At 44.9% G+C, this 16104-nt stretch overlaps 1 protein-coding gene across 2 annotated transcripts in view; it reads right to left on the minus strand.

The window, feature by feature from the left end:
• Window position 1: 1 nt before the first annotated feature.
• Window positions 2–16104, minus strand: part of Txndc11 (thioredoxin domain containing 11) — a 58848-nt gene continuing 42745 nt past the window's right edge. For both annotated transcript variants that reach the window (XM_021184568.3, XM_021184570.3), the window contains 5 exons: window positions 12855–13647; window positions 9838–9980; window positions 9301–9410; window positions 4798–4878; window positions 2–733 (listed from right to left, as the gene is read on the minus strand). In XM_021184568.3, the coding sequence (XP_021040227.1) occupies window positions 109–733; window positions 4798–4878; window positions 9301–9410; window positions 9838–9980; window positions 12855–13647 (1752 nt within the window). In that variant the 3' untranslated portion in view covers window positions 2–108. The remainder of the gene's footprint in view (window positions 734–4797; window positions 4879–9300; window positions 9411–9837; window positions 9981–12854; window positions 13648–16104) is intronic.

Raw genomic sequence — 16104 nt, forward strand, 5'->3', positions numbered from 1 at the left:
GTTCATTTTGTAGACCACTGAGAAAGATCTTTATTTACAATAAATTTCAATAAAATTTGCATAACTATATTCCCAATTTACAGTCTTCACCTCTGGCTCCTTCAATAGTTAGTCTGTCCTATTCTCATGCTTCCTCTCTGAAGCCAAAGTGGAGCTGGTCGTGGAGGGCGGAGGGGTGTCACCAGGTAACTGAGTTGTACCCATGGACTTGGAGTGGTTCGGTCGAGCCTTTCCCAGAGGGGCTGGTTCCTTAGCCCCACCTTGGCCTTCCAGCTCCTTCTCCATAGTGGCCACAAGGATCTTGAGCCATGTGTGCTCGGGGAGGGGGGTTCCTGAGGCTCTAGCCAGCTCTTGGAGCTCCCGAGCCTTCTTTAAATACAGAGCCTGCAGTTTCTGGCTGTGGCGCCGGAGTAGCCTGTGCTGTTGCTCCAGGGTCCGCTGCCGACGCAGCAGGCGGTGCCCATCCCTGCGGGCACTAAAGAGCCTGCCCTCCACCTGCTCCTGTGTACGGCGTAGGCTGCTCATCTCAGATCTCAGCTTCTGCATTGCATTCTCCACATGAGAGATGTGCTCGCGCTGCAGCACTGCCTTGCTCTGGACACATTCTTGGGTAGGAGGGCTGATGCCAAGGTCCTGGGGGGCAGAGGCAGCGTCTGAGTGATGCAGAATGAACCGCAGCAGATTCGGGAGGGTGATAGGGAGGTCTCCAGGGTATTTCACACTTAGGTCCTTTCTGGAGAGGAAGGGAAAGTCAAAAGTGAGGGTCCCCAATAGGCACAATAGAGACAAATGGGACTGGATGTGAGACTGGCCATTCTGGCCAAGAAAAGATGCTGGTTTCTTGCTGAAAGGCAGGCAATGCTGCCTGGGCAAGTGGTTCTTTGTAGAGTTGAGGAGTCCCACAGATTTGCACTGCAGTTATTAAGGCCATTTGAATAAAGTATATCTGTTCCTAAGGACAGAGCTGTTTCTGTATTCAACCTTCAGAGAGATAGATAAGCATGCTTAGGCCTAAGCCCCAAACCAGTGCATCGGGGACGGGGAAGAATGTTGTCGCTCTGTGTGAGCTACAAAGCTGGTGGACACAGTCCTGGTTCAGGGCTGTCCTCAGTTACCATGGCTATTAAGAGTGCTCAGTAAAACTGAAAATACAAACAAAACAAAACCAGCAAGAATACACACTTAATGTACAGTACCTACAGCACAAAGTGTTCTTAACTGAGGGGACTGTACTCCAGAGAGGGGACACTGGCCTCAAACCTGGACAGTTGCTACAGCCAACGTATCAACCGAAGGACTAAGATAAGTCACAGCTACTCATCTTACAGCTCAACCCCAACAGCACAGAGTTGACAATGGTGACATTGAAAGGGGTCCCCACATCTCCCATGCTCTAACGCAGAACTTGTCATCTAATTGCCCAGCCTCCTAAGTTTCTCTCACAGGTACTGTGCATAGGCAGTCTAACCACCGTCACTCAAACATGTCTTTCTACAGGCCTCCCTTAGCTGGTCAACAGGCAGGGACCAGCACCCTCAGAGAGTAAGGAACAGAGCTGACAGGACCCCAAAGGCAGCATTTATGCTGCCCTGCTCAGTGCCATCTATTCTCAGACAAATGGCTTGAGCTCTGTAAAATGGGGTGGTGGTGGGAGTGTCCCATGCCTCACAGGGCTGTTAAAGGGTTAAGTGAGTGTCGAACACGAGCTTTTTCAGAACTGCATTTTTAATCCTTATGGCATCACACATAATCCCTCAAGCAAGAAGACCACAGTTTGAAACAAGCCTGGGCTATACAGTAAAACTATGTCTCAAAAAAGAAAGAAAAATTACATTGTTCCTTAATATACCAACGAAGTTGGGGCTGGAGAGATGGCTTAGTGGTTAAGATTGCTGGCTACTTTTTTCAGAGGACCTGGCTTCAATTCCCAGCACCCACATAGTGGCTCACAACTGTCTAAAATTTCAGCCCCAGGCTATTTGATACCCTATTCCGGCCTCTGAGGGTATTGTAAATACATGTTGCACAGATACAGGTGGGTAAAACACACACACACACACACACACACACACATATGATCTTTTTTAAATTAAAAAGCCTTGCATGTTGGCACACACCTTTAATCTCAGCATCAGGGAGGCAGAGGCAGGTGGATCTCTATCAGTTTGAAGCTAAGCCTGGTCTACATAGCACATTGATGCCAGCCAAGGCTACCTAGAGACCCTATTTCAAAAAACCCAAATAAATTAAACAAAATTAAAATGGAAAGAGGAATATGCATTAACTGAAAACTTGTATAACCTTTCCACACACAAATACTAAACATGACAGAACATGTTTTATTAATAGATAACACTCTTCCTATCAAAAATCACTAGAGACTTAATTAGATATGCCAAACTACACATGGTGACCCACACTGGTAACCCTAGCACTTAAGAGGCAAGAGCAAAGTTTGAAGCTAGCCTGGACTACACTGTAAGACCCTATCTCACAACAACAAAGAAACTAAGTTATAGACCCCTTTATGTAACGTTTGGGGGGGGGCTGTAGGTAGCTTTTTACGATTTTTAAGACTTTCATGTAACAGAACACAGAAAGAATTTCAAAGTTTACATGTTAGCTGTATCTATTAATAATCTGGTAAGTGCTCTCAACAGTGGGCAGAGTCAAGGTAGACAGTTAGCAGGGATGCAGAGAACATACAAGCAGCACCTCCCAGTGCTCGCAGCCCTCACACCTCAGAAGCAGCCATGCTGATACCATAGCGTTCTTCTCCGCACATCTCCACTTTGTGCACAGAATTTGCATTTTCCACAGTGCACCAAACTTTCACTAAAAATAGCAGGAGCAGGTGAACATGAAAAGTCTTATTACATGTGGCCCCACCCACAGTGGTTTCACTTCCTCTTCTGTGCACCTTTGGATGTGACAGTTGATAGTCATATACCACTTTGAGCTCTTAGAAGCTGTCTAGTGGCCCCCACGTCCTCACTCAGACCACTGCTCCCTGCCAGGCTAGCACCGCTGCCCCCTTTATTTTGGTACAGGCAATAAATAGTCACATTATGCCTTTCTCTTCTGCCTTTTGGGTAAGCTTCTGGTATGCTCTCTGGACCAGTGACTAACTTGTGCCCATTTTTAGGAAACGCGGAAAATCTCATTCTAAAGCGAGAGACTCTGATTTAAGCTCTGTGTTTAACAGGTGTGGACAGTCTTCTGCTCTTCAGTATCAAGGGACAAAGGAGGGGTTGCAGGGACCTAGGGTTTCACTTTTTTTCTGGTTGGTTGGTTTTTGTTTGTTTATTTTTTTGACACAGGGTCTCACTTTATAATTCCTGCTAGCTTTCAACCCAAGGAGCTCCACCTGCCTCTGCCTCCCAAGACCACACCTGGCCTGCACTTGGTCTTCTATTATACAAGGCAGCTCCAGGTTGGGATGCTGGGCATGGATGCTCCTATGGTGCACTTGCCCTGCACATACACATGCTCATCAGCTCATTTGCTGGGAGCCTCTGCCTGCAAAGGCTTTTACCATGTGCTGTAACGTTACTATCATTACACTACATGCCCAGCTGGGTCACACACAGATGGAACGGCTGGTGGCAGTGCCCGTGGTTTCTTGACTATATGGCAGCTTAAACATGCCTTGGAAAGAAGAGAGTTCATTGTGTTAGAGCCAACAATGGAACAGACTGAGTCACTCTGTTTTTAGTGTGTGATCTGACAAGCCCCTGTTACCTACCACAGGAAGTACTCTAGCACACGTTCTCTGAGATAAAGGAAAAAAACAGAGACAATGGAAGTCCAAGGAAGCCCTCTGGCAGAGAGGCCAGACGAGCATAGCAGTGCTGCAGTGACCTGTAAGTGCCAAGGCTAGCCCTCCTGAAAGGACCCTGCATTTCCCACACACCCACAGGGGTGAGAGCAGTTCCCACGTGGATCTATTATGTACCCAAAGGGAAGCTGTGTGTGACAAGGGAGCCAGCATCCAGCTTGTTTGGCTTTAGAGTAGAGTTCATTTCCTTCTTTGTGGAAATGTTTGGACCTACACTTCTTTTTTTTTTTTAAAGATTTATTTATTATTATTATTCATTAGTACACTGTAGCTGTCTTCAGATGCACCAGAAGAGGGTGTCAGATCTCATTATGGGTGGTTGTGAGCCACCATGTGGTTGCTGGGATTTGAACTCAGAACCTTCGGAAGAGCAGTCAATGCTCTTAACTGCTGAGCCATCTCGCCAGCCCGGACCTACACTTCTAAGTCCAACCCTCCTTGCTAACGTCCCATCTCTGGTGGAGTTTTCAGCACTGCTTGCTGACAGACAACTTCAGAGCAGACTGTATACATGCAGAGACATCTCTCTATGAACAAAGCAGTGGGTAGAGAACTGCCAGTGTCCCTTGGGTGAGAGGGACACGTAAGCAACTGCAGGATTCATCCCACACAAACATGAGCACTTTCCTGTCAACTGTAGCATCTTTATAGGTTCACACCAGCTATCTAGTTCCCAGGGATGTACTTGGTAGGTTGAGGTGAAGGCTAGCCTGGTCTACATGAGTTCTAGAACAGCCAGAGCTACATAGTGAGGCCCTGTCTCAAAAAAACAAAAACAAATAATAAACATACTAAGACATGACATTCCAACACTAAAGCTCTACTACTCTATCTCTAATGGTAATACTTTAACAATAGTTTAGAACGTGATGAATGATTTACAATGGAAGCTCAGTTCAACTTCAGCCCTTAATAAGAGAATCCTACCTACACAATATTGAAAAACAATCCAGCCTTACCTATTGCAGGGAAAAAACAAAACGGTAGGAAGACGGTCAACCATGAATTCCCAAGGAAGATCATTCTGAGACACGTCGATCCTGACAGAGGAAAAGAGAAAATGACTGGTAAGGAGTGATTGGCCAAACAAGCACCAAACCTGAAGAATTTGGAGTGTTTCTATGGCCCAGACTAGACCGACCCCCTTACTACAGGTGTAAGTCAAGGCATTTACACTTTATGAACATGTCACTGTGTACCCTGAGTAATAGAAATGGAGCATAAATACCCCAAGTTGTCTCAATGAAAGTACTTCATCTACTCATCAGGATCTGGTGAGTATTTTAATCTGTGCGTTAGTTCTAGAAAAGGAAAGCTACTGAGCAAAGCACACACAGTAGGTCCCTTTGAAGAGTATACTTTATAGTTGATAAATCTATATGAAGGCCAAGATCAATGTACTGTCTTAACAGAATGCCAGTCCTCTCCCACCCCTCCTCTTCTCCCCACCAGGGGCCTTGGTGCTGCAATTGGTCTAGTTCAGCTAGCTTAGCTCAGGATGGCTTCAACCACTCAGCAGCCATCTTGCTGCAGCACCCCTAGTGCTGGGATTGCTGGCATGTGCCACCAAGGATAGTAGATTAATTTATGTATATAAAAAATGGCATCTACTAAATCACCCACCCTGTGATTAATTACTGTAGAACTGACTACAACTGCTCTGGTGAATGAATGGTGAACATGATGAATGATTTACAATGGAAGCTCAGTTCAACTTCAGCCCTTAATAAGAGAATCCTACCTACACAATATTGAAAAACAATATTTTTTCAAAAGGTATAAGTAGTATGGGATGATCAGGCAGTATAAACCAGTGTTATGTAATTGCACAAACTGCAATATGGCCAAGGAATGTGGATGAGGTATGTGATGGTTTGTATATGCTTGGTCTAGGGCTTGGCACCATTAAGTGGTGTAGCATGGTAGATGTGGGCTTGAAGACCCCCTGTCCAAGCTGCCTGGAAACTCTCAGCTCCTCCTGCACTATGCCTGTCTGGATGCTGCCATACTCCTGCCTTGATGATAAAGACTGAACCTCTGAACCTGTAAGCAGCCCCAATTAAATGTTGTCTTTATAAGAGTTGCCTTGATCATGTCTATTCATAGCAGTAAAACCCTAAAGACGACAAGGTGATAGAGTGCTTGTTTACCATAATTTATACCGAAGCCCTTCTTAAACCAGGCATGGTGGCATATACCTATAATTTCAACACTCAGGAGACAAAACCAAGAGGATTACAAGTTCGAGGTCATCTTTGGCTACATAGTTACTTGGAGGCCAGCCTGGGATCAGGGATACTTTCATAAATACATACAGAAAAGTCTAAAATTGGCACAAGCAAATGCAAATTTTTCCTCCACATCTTTTAACAAAATGACATGTCTGCCTCTGCTTGTGAAAGCCAAGTGGTGTTGGCCACCATTCTTCATAGTTGAATGTGTTTTCCCTCCAATTGTGTACTTCAATAAAGAGTTCACTGTGAAGTGAGAGCCTTTAAAATCCACAGGAACTGTACTGAGCTACCAGGGCTCCTTCTTGGAATCCTCTCAGTGTGGCTTATGAGCTGACACAGCAGCAGTCATACAGCTCCTACCCTACCCTTCTCCATTAATTCAGGGAAATACTGATTTAGGAATGGACAGAAATGTCCACTATGCCAGCATCACTGATACATGCCTTATCTGTTGCTGTAAGAATTTTCCCAAGTCCCCAAAGAAAAATTAACTGAATCAGAAATGTATAACTTTTTTGTGACTTCTTGCAAATGTTGCCAATGTAAATGTTGTCTGACTATGTCACCTTTTATCAATACTAGATCCTGTCACTTGAAAGCATTTATTAACTTAGTAAGCGTAAATGACACCTTATTTACATTTCTTAGGTGACTGGTTCCCCTGTTGTTTGTTTACTCTGTCATTGGCTGTGCTCTCTGTTCACATTTGTTTACCTGGCTTTGTTAGTTTGCTTGGTTTTTTTTGAGACAGCTGTTCTCTGTAGCCCTGGCTGTCCTGGAACTAGCTCTGCAGACCAGGCTAGCATTGTATTCAGAGATCTGCCTGCCTCTGACTCTCTAGTGCAGTGCCAGGATTATAGGTGAGCTGAGGAATAAGGCAGGCATTGTGCATGCCAGACAGCACTGCACCCCACACTACAGCCCCAGCCCACTTGAAATGTGGTGGAGCTATAGTGTCAACCCGAGTCTGAATGCCGGCCCCTAATTTACATGCTGTACAGTTCTGGACAAGTTGCCTAATATTTCTGTGCCTTAAATCAAAAGAAAGTGATGGAGTCAGCAGTTTCATCCGCCTCGTGTTCTGAGGCGTAAGTATATATGCATATAACAATCTCTTAGCACAGTCACTTCTGAGAATAAGTAGCAGGCAGCAAGTGAAATATAAATATACACGTGCTTATGACTACCCTTTAAAGCATCTTTTTAATTATGGCTAGGAATATAGCTAAGTGGTAGAACATTTGCTTTGCATGCATGAGGTCCTAGGTGTAATCCTGTCACTAACAAAGAAAGAAAACCATTCACATCAAGTATGTTGTTTTCACTGCATATCCTTCTAATGGATATAAATTACCTTTCATTATCTTTCACTGTAAAGATTTTATCTCTATCTTCTGCTTTTTCCCCATGATCTGGTCTAAACTGCTCACTTAATGATCTGGATTTGAGGTCTTGTTAAAGTGCTTATTATATAAGCTATTGCTATTGCTCTTGGTTGCTGACCAGACTAGAGCCTATTGTAGACACAACACAATTCAGTTGCAGGACAGAGAAATTAAGCTGGAAAAGAAGTGCAAGGTCACAGAACCATAAGATGCCATCAGGCAGCTAGGAAAGAAAAGACATCAATGATCTTACGCAATGGCAGAGCTTGCCTGCACAATGCTGACCTCCAGACAAGATGTGGCCCACAAGCACATCAGTGGCATGACTATTTCCTGACTAGATTTGAGGCCTGCTCCATAACTCAAAAAGACCATCAAAATTCATCAAAAGGCCATGACCATGAAGGTCACAGACCCTAGTGGGGAACGTGCTAGTGTTAATTTACTAAGTGTATAAATGCTCTGTAAATATGTATGCTTGTACCCACAGGCAAATGCTGCTCTCAGCCTTCATCAGAGAGGCTTCTTTCTATAGCCAACAGTGCTAGATGAAGGAACTCAGGAAGATGGAAAAATTTAAGAACTGATGATTGGGGGAGGGATTTGAAATGCTCTATTCTGAGCATGACACAGCCATTGCATTCATGAACATATAACATTTACTCAGAGATATGGGAAGGGCTCATGGCCTGTCCCTCCTGGGGATTCATTAGCCCAGGGAAGGGAAGTACTCAGCTTCAGAAGTGTAGCCACTGGTATATCCTCTTATGTTCTAGGGTACAGCTCCACACCCATAAGCATGTGGGTGACTCTGGTTAAGCTCGGTTACAAAACAAAAATAGTAGGACATGACTTACAGGGAAGAAAGAAAGAAGGTTAACAGGCATGAGGGTAGAAAAAGGGTGTGCACTGGGTGTACTCAGGGTGTACCATATATGCACATATAAAACTGCCGAGGAGCTGGGTATAATGGTGCACTCCTTCATTCCTAGCACATTTGCAGCAGACGTAGGTGGATCTGAGTTCAAGGTCAGCGTGGTTTATACACAGTGAGTTACAGGCCAGCCAGGGCTACATAGTAGTAGACTGTCTCAAAACAAAATAGAACAAAGCAAACATCTCCCACCTACCCAACTGTCAAAGAATACATGTAATTACACTGGTGTTTGAAGGCAGGCATGGTAGCTTACACCTGTAACCCTAGCACTTGGTAGACTGAGGCAGAAGGACTGCCAAGAATTAAAGGCCAACCTAGGCTACATAGTAAGCTCAAGCCAACCTGAACTAGAGTGAGAGTCTGTCTCAAAACAAAAGATTTAAAATGTGTATATACAAAAGTCCACATAAAGCAACCACAGTCATAACTAGACACATGGCTATCAACAAAGTCTTCCTCTTTATTTCACCAATAAAGAGGAAAATAAGGGCAAAGGCCCTGAGTCCAGGGCTGGAGTGTAATTCTGGGAACCACTTTCTCAAGACGTCTAAGCAGCCAGACCTGGACCTGTTTTCCTATGTGTTCCAGTCAGCAATAAGCATTATTATGATTATTAATTTCCAGCCCACCCAGCATGGGTGGGTTGGCAGAGAGGATTAAGAGCAGCAGGCCAGGCAGTGGTGGCACGTCTTTAATCCCAGCACTTGGGGGGCAGAGGCAGACAGATTTCTGAGTTCAAGGCCAGCCTGGTCTACAGAGTGAGTTCTAGGACAGCCAGGGCTACACAGAGAAACCTGTCTTGAAAACAACAACAACAACAAAACAAATGAACAAAAACCAAACCAAACAAACAAAAAAGCAACCAAGAACAGCATGGCCCGTGATGCTAAAGACTGGTGTCCTTACCTGGCCACAGTAAATGTGTCTTCTGGCAGGAGCCGAGCTAGCTGGATGAAGATGTGATTGAGAGACGGGCAAAAGCCACACCACTGTGTATAATAGAGCAGCAGAACGTCCTGTGGGAAGGAGACAGTATTTACTCACACCTGCTGTTGGCCCTCACTTTCTGCTGGGCTGGAGGCATTGAGTCAACTCAACTGCCTGTGCAGAAATCATGGTGAGATTTTCATCTTTAGTTAATTGTGATTTTTGTTTATGGTCTTTGGATAACTAGAAAAGCACCATGAAATCTGCTCACGTCCCACCACAACACTAATCTGCATATCAAAACCAGCCTGTTTTCCCTCCAGTAACCACAGCTGTAGGCACCGAGAGGGGTAGAGGGCTTGACTTTTGTTCCTCTCTGGCACTCCTAACCCTGGTCCTGTAGTGATCAGGACGGGTCACTACAGAGTGAGCACTCTCCATGGAGCTGCCCTCACTCCCACGAATGTGGGCCTCACAGTGCTCGCTCTCCATGAAGCCCTAGCTCCCATCGCATACCTGTTTCCGAAGGGTCACTTCCCAGAAGGTATCAGTTGTCACTTCCGTGATCAAATGCTGCGTGGGAAACTGAGCAGAGTCACTTCCAGTGAGATGCCTTTTCAAAGGGCTGTAGAGAACACTGAAGTTTTGAATAAAAGACTCTGAAAATAAAGAGAAAATGAGATCAATGGTGGTCTAGGTGCAAGCAGAATAGGTGGCCTACTTTAAATTTCAAACACTTCAAAACTGAAATGATTTCCCATGTCTACATTTTTATTATTGCTTTATTTTACTTTTGGTTTTGTTTATAAGATAAGGTCTTACTTTATAGTTCTGGCTAATTGGAACTTGCTATGTAGACCAGGCTGGCCTTGAACTCAGAGATCAACCTGATTCTTGAGTAATATGAGCAAAGGCCTGTGTCTCCATATTTATGGGGGTTTGTTTGTTTGTTTTAATCACCTCAACTAAGCAGAACCTAACACAAGAGCCCAGGGTACCAATAGACCTGACTTTGGCAGTAGTCACTCAAAGGACTGTCCTTTTACTAACTAAACAGTGTGTGCGTGCATAGGGTGCTCAATGCATTGTGGGGATCCATCCTGCTCTTTTCCACAGAAACTGCCACAGACACACACCATGAAAACACACACAATGGCATACACCAACCCCTCTGCAAGTGGCAGCCTTGAACGCTAAGACTTTAAGCATCACTGCAAACGCAGTGCTAGGACAACGTGAAGGTGTTTAGAGCTCATTAATCTCAGACCAGAAGCTTTTTGTTTCCTTTATTAAAGTTCTTCAAGTTTCCTTTTTAAAAATGCTAACAAAAACAAACAATTATACATAGTGAAAAATGTATAAATAAACCTGTAAGTAAAAAAGTCTTAACTTACACCAACAATCTCACCCTTGCCACCAATGCCACATCTCAGAACCCTCTGCCTCAGTGAAGCAGCACTAGTCTATAAACTTCCCTTCTTCCAACTCCCTCCAATGGAGGTCTTAGCAGTGACTCATTATGTAGAAGCGGGAGATAGGGAGAGTGTCATGAACACTAAAAACATGTCTTTATCATAGCTCAGCAAAAGTTAATTGGCCATAGTTTTTGAACTGTGAAACCATGGCTCCCTAATCTGAATGAAGCCTAAATTCTGAAGCCACTCCCAAATCTGCTACAAAGTCTAGAACAGAGAAAACTGCTGGGCCAGAGTTAATATAAAAGATGAGATGAAACCTCAAGAGGGCTTCTTTCAGCAAACCTGTACATTCAAAGTAATGTGTTATGAGCTTCTCTGAGCTGAGTATTACTCACAGAATCCAGAGAAACCAATCACCACTTGCTTTAAAACTTACAGGTCCATTTCGGTGTGGTGGTACACACCTTTAATTCTAGTGCTTGGGAGGCAGAGGCACGTGGATCTCTGAGTCTGAGGCCAGCTTGGTCTACACAGTGAGTTTTATTAAGCCAAAGTTAAGATAAACCCTGTTTCAAAGAAGGAAAAACACCAAATCACAGTAACAAAAAAAAAACATAGCTGGGGGCTGTGGAGAGCTAGCTGGCTGCTCTTTCAGAGGGCCTGGGTTCAGTTTTCAGCATCTACATGGTAGCTCACAATTGCCTGTTCCAGGAGATTCAATGCCTCTTCTGGCCTCTCTGGATACCATACATATATACATGCAGGCAAAATGCCATATACATAAAACAGAAAAATAAAAATAAAAACATAAAGCACATGCTTGGGGGACAGAGAACTTAAGAGCACTGACTGCTTTTCCAGAGGGCCCAGGTTTGATACTTAGCACCCACATAGTGGCTCAGAACCACCTGTAGCTTCAGATTCAGGGGATCTGACATCCTCTTACGGCTTAGGCAGGTACTGCACACATGTGGTATACAGATAGACATGCAGCAAAACACTCATGCGCATAAAATAAAAATATACATAAAAACAAAATACATATTTCATTTTAAGAAAGCCAAATATACCAACATATCATAAACTGGGAGTAACTGTACTCCATAAAGTGGCTGACCACAGGTTTGCTTTGAGTATCAAAGAGCTCTTGTGATTATACTATATAATTTGACACAGAATAACCAACATTTCGTGAGTCCTTTCATGAAGGCGGCAAATTTGAATGTTTCACCTGGATAGACAAAAGGACTAGGACTTAAGGAGCTATGCTCACCCTGTCTTCATAGTCTCTAAACTTAGAGCTCAAGTTCCTCTCACTATCACACTCCTCCTTCCTCCCTGCACCTCCAGTGATGCTGAACTAACAAGGCTTTTGAATTCTTAGTTTCTTGTGTTGCGTGTCAGAAACCTCGGCAAAGTCTGAGGACAGGGCTGCATGAGCTGCTGCTGCTGCCAAGCCCTGGGAGTCAACGCTGGGCTGTTTTCCCACAGTAAAAAGGCTTAGGCCACCTCCTGTGGTTTTTACTGCACGTGCTCTCAACACTTGTATATTGCAATGTAGGCACTGGGGGATAAGGCAGGCTTCTTCAACATGCTATAAAAGTTCAGCATAACAAATGGGGCCTGGTGGCCCTGAGACTCATACATTCAATCCCGTGGAGCAAGAGTGAGCAAGACAATCTCTCTGCTTCAGCTCCTTTCAACTGTGGTGCCATTACTGGCCATGCCCATCAGCCCCTGCACATTCCACTAGAAAGGCTCTCAGCACTTCGTCTGGCATGGGAGCCAGGTCCCTTGTGGTTAGTGTTTGCTCTGCTTTGGAAAGGTGACAGAAGTTGCCAGTCTTAGCCTCTTAGCCCCCACAGGTTAGCTGACAAACTGCACCAAACTTTGACAGCCAGAAGCTTCTGCTCTATTCCCTGGACAAACTAGCTTCTTTTCAAACTGACCAAGCAACAGATAGAGACAGTTTTCCATCAGTTGTCTGAAGCTCTGAATGAGCTCTGAAGCTGGTGTCACCCCCATGATTAGGATTAATGAGACCATCAGTGCAAATGACAGCTCTTAAGCTAAGTAAAGCTGATTATGCAGAGGGGGGCAAACCACCCACAGTACCTAGAGTGAACTTCATGAGGGCTTGTTTGGGATCCAGGATATAGTGAGATTCTTCTTTCACATCAACAATTGTGGCAAACTCCTTCACAGGAGCAGAGCTCGGGGCACCCAGTCTTTCTGCATATAACCAAAATAAATTGGAATCCAAAAGGTAAATGTTCAGGGTCTTGTTGGTTCTGCAGCTCAGGCCTGTGAAGGCTGTGCTAGTGAGGCCCACTTGAGGAAAGCGGTACCTGTTCTCCTCAATGTGAGGAATGGAGCTCGGGGCAGTGGCCTCACAGCTCTTCTCTAAGGAAGAGAACTCGATGGCTGGGGCTGTCAAGACATTCTGTTCAGAGCCAGTTAAGCTTGCCATGCCCCGGGATATGGTCCTGCAACATGCAGTGTAGTAGCTGAAAGGGCTATAGGAGGTTAAAAAATTGCTGCATTCTATGCTGCCCGACACCACATGATAAAAAGTCTGCTCCTTGAGGTAGAAAGAATCCAGAGCGGCTGCCATCTCGAAGAAGCTGCACTGTGGCACACTCACTGAGCTAGGCCTGGTACCACCCACTGTCTGGTTGACACACAGCTCACAGACATTGTGGGTCCTGGAGAGGGCTGGCCCCTGTGGCAGCACCACCGTGTTACAGCAGGGGGATGCTGCCATCAGCTGAGTATCAGGCAGTGGAGCTGGCAGCTCTGGTGCCAGGGACTGGAACACAGGTGCCTCTACCCGCCGCAGGTGCTGAAGGAGGCGCTCCACCACCTGGTCCCCATGACAGTTATTGTACTCCAAGGCCACTTCGGTGATCTGAAAGACAGAGCAGAAGTGGTAAGAGGCCCAAGTTTTATGGATATGGAAAATGGCAGCTCTGCTGCTTGGATGGCATCCCCAAGTCACAGGCAGGAGAGAAGTAGTCATGACAAACTTTTGTTGTTGTTGTCTTGTTTTTAGTTATTTGAGACAGGGTTTCTCTACAGACAGTTCTCTACAGACCGGCATATCTACATATCTTAAATTTACAGAGATATGTCTGCCTCTGCCTCCCAAGTGCTGGGATTAAAGGCGTGCACTACCACTGCCCAGCTCACACCAGACTCTTAATACAGGAGTCTGAGTTATTTTTTTTACATTCCCCTCTATCAGCGCACAATGAACCACTACTTTGAGTCAGAAGGTTCTAGAGATACCTGCCCACCATATATAGATAAAGTCCAGCAGGCAAAACTGTTCAGATCAGGAATGTATCCTGACAGAAAGAAATGGAGCCCTCTTGCCTCTCAGGTGAGCATTCTTTCTTTATACCGTTAACATTCTCCAATGCTGTCATTTTTCTCTAGTCCTCAGTAAGTCTGGAAACTTCTCAAACACATTGGACATTTAAGTAAATTTACAGCATATATTCTCCAAATACATCCATGCCACACAGGAGATCACCACACCACCCTGCTCCCAATAGTCCACACCCATCTTTCCTTTCTAGAGCATCTCTCCCCAACTTGGACCACATTTGCTAGGTTTTAGCCTCGAGCTAGAAACCAGCTAGTCCTCTATTCCTGCCCAGTCTTCTCAGGCCACACCCTCCTTTTTCTTAACTCCTGAACCACTTTCAAGTTTAAGGCCACATTCAGCTACTTAGTGAGTTCAAAGTCTGTGAGACTGTCTCAAACAAAAAGTCTATCAGTATGTATGAACCATCTAATGAATACATTTTCCACTTAGGTAACTTCTATAACAGTATTTATAGAAGATTAATTCAAAACATGTTTACAGACTAATTCTTAGAATAAAAAGACACTTTAGAAGGTAAACTAGATATTTTAAATGACCCCTGGCCCATAAAAAACATCACTATCTTTTTGGACAAGATTCTTGACAGCACATGTGCCAATTCCCAAAGACTGCTCAGAGCAGAAAACAAATCAAAGGGGTTTTGGAGGCGGAGACAAGTGTTTCCTTTAGCATGTTGCATAATATATAGCATGTTGTCTCAAGAATGCTCTTAGGGACATGAGGGGCTGGTGTTCCTGGTGTCAAGATGTATGTTTTCTTTGTGTGTACACATACAGGATGGAGTGTGCATTCGTGGAGAACATGTATAAGGCAGCTGGCACTCCTAGGCTTGGTGTAGCCACCACCTGGTCACTTCTGGCCTACACAAAGCCTACAACTGTTACTAGCTTCCTTGCCTAGTATGCCCTCAGGTGTGTAAGTGCTTTTAAGTGTCTGCCCAGACCTAGGCCCACAATGGCAATGGAAAACAAAGCTACCTGAGTTCCCTCCTTACCCGGTGTGCCTGCTTCCTTCTAAGCCTCTCCTGCCCTCTTCTTCCACTTCCTGACCCTGGCCTAGCTGAGCCTGACTGTCCTCTGCCTGAGTTATAAGCAGATTCTTGATTCTAGATTAGACCATCTTCTGAGACCAGATGCCAGTGTTTGCCACATACTTCCTTTCCCATGAGCTCCCAGTACTCAATGAACACTGGCCAGGTTGACCTGCCACGTGGAGGGAAAGTGCTGAGCAGATGCTGCTTGTCGCAGAAATGCATAATATTAAGGACCATACCAGCCATGTGTGGAGGGAAGGTGACAGACTCCACCTACCTCAGAGCACCCCTAAGAGCTTGAGGAATGGAGTCACAGGTGAAACTGAATTAAAAAAAAAAAAAAAAAGCCTGTTGGTAGATTCTAGAAACAGAAGATGTAGGGACATGCTCATCTGAGAACATGAGGCTAGAAGCAAAGCCTCCCTTTGGTGCCAAATTTAACCTCAGCCCTCTGAAGTGAGGGACTAGACTCCTGCCAACACTACCCTGCACCCTGCATGCTCAAGTCAAGTCATGTCTCAAAAGTTAAAGTGACAACCTCCAAAGACCTTGTCAACTCTTAATCTAGATGGTATAGAGGCCTGGGCATGAAAAAGAGCTTCTTGGACCACAAAGCATTCATGCAATGCACACTTTCTAAAGAATGGAGCCTTGAGTCCCACTTCAGTTCAGTGGGAGGAGCAGAACTGCTTCACTTCTTTCTCTGGTCTTCCTTTAAAGCCAGGCTGGGCAGCCATTAGAAAGCTCCCAGTGGGGATGGCAACTTGAAACAAATGCTGGAGAACAGCATATCGAGCCTGGCTAGTGACTTCTTCCCCAGCTTCCAGAGCAGTGCTGAGAGGCCCAGGGACAGGCACTGTCTGCTTCGCCTGGGCTGTGTTACAGTGATTCAGATTATAGTTTGGGCCAATTAAGGGATCCTTGAAGGAAAGAAAAAAAAA

Source organism: Mus caroli, unplaced genomic scaffold, assembly GCF_978045245.1.
Source record: "Mus caroli unplaced genomic scaffold, Mus_caroli_1 scaffold_17, whole genome shotgun sequence".
NCBI lineage: Eukaryota > Metazoa > Chordata > Mammalia > Rodentia > Muridae > Mus > Mus caroli.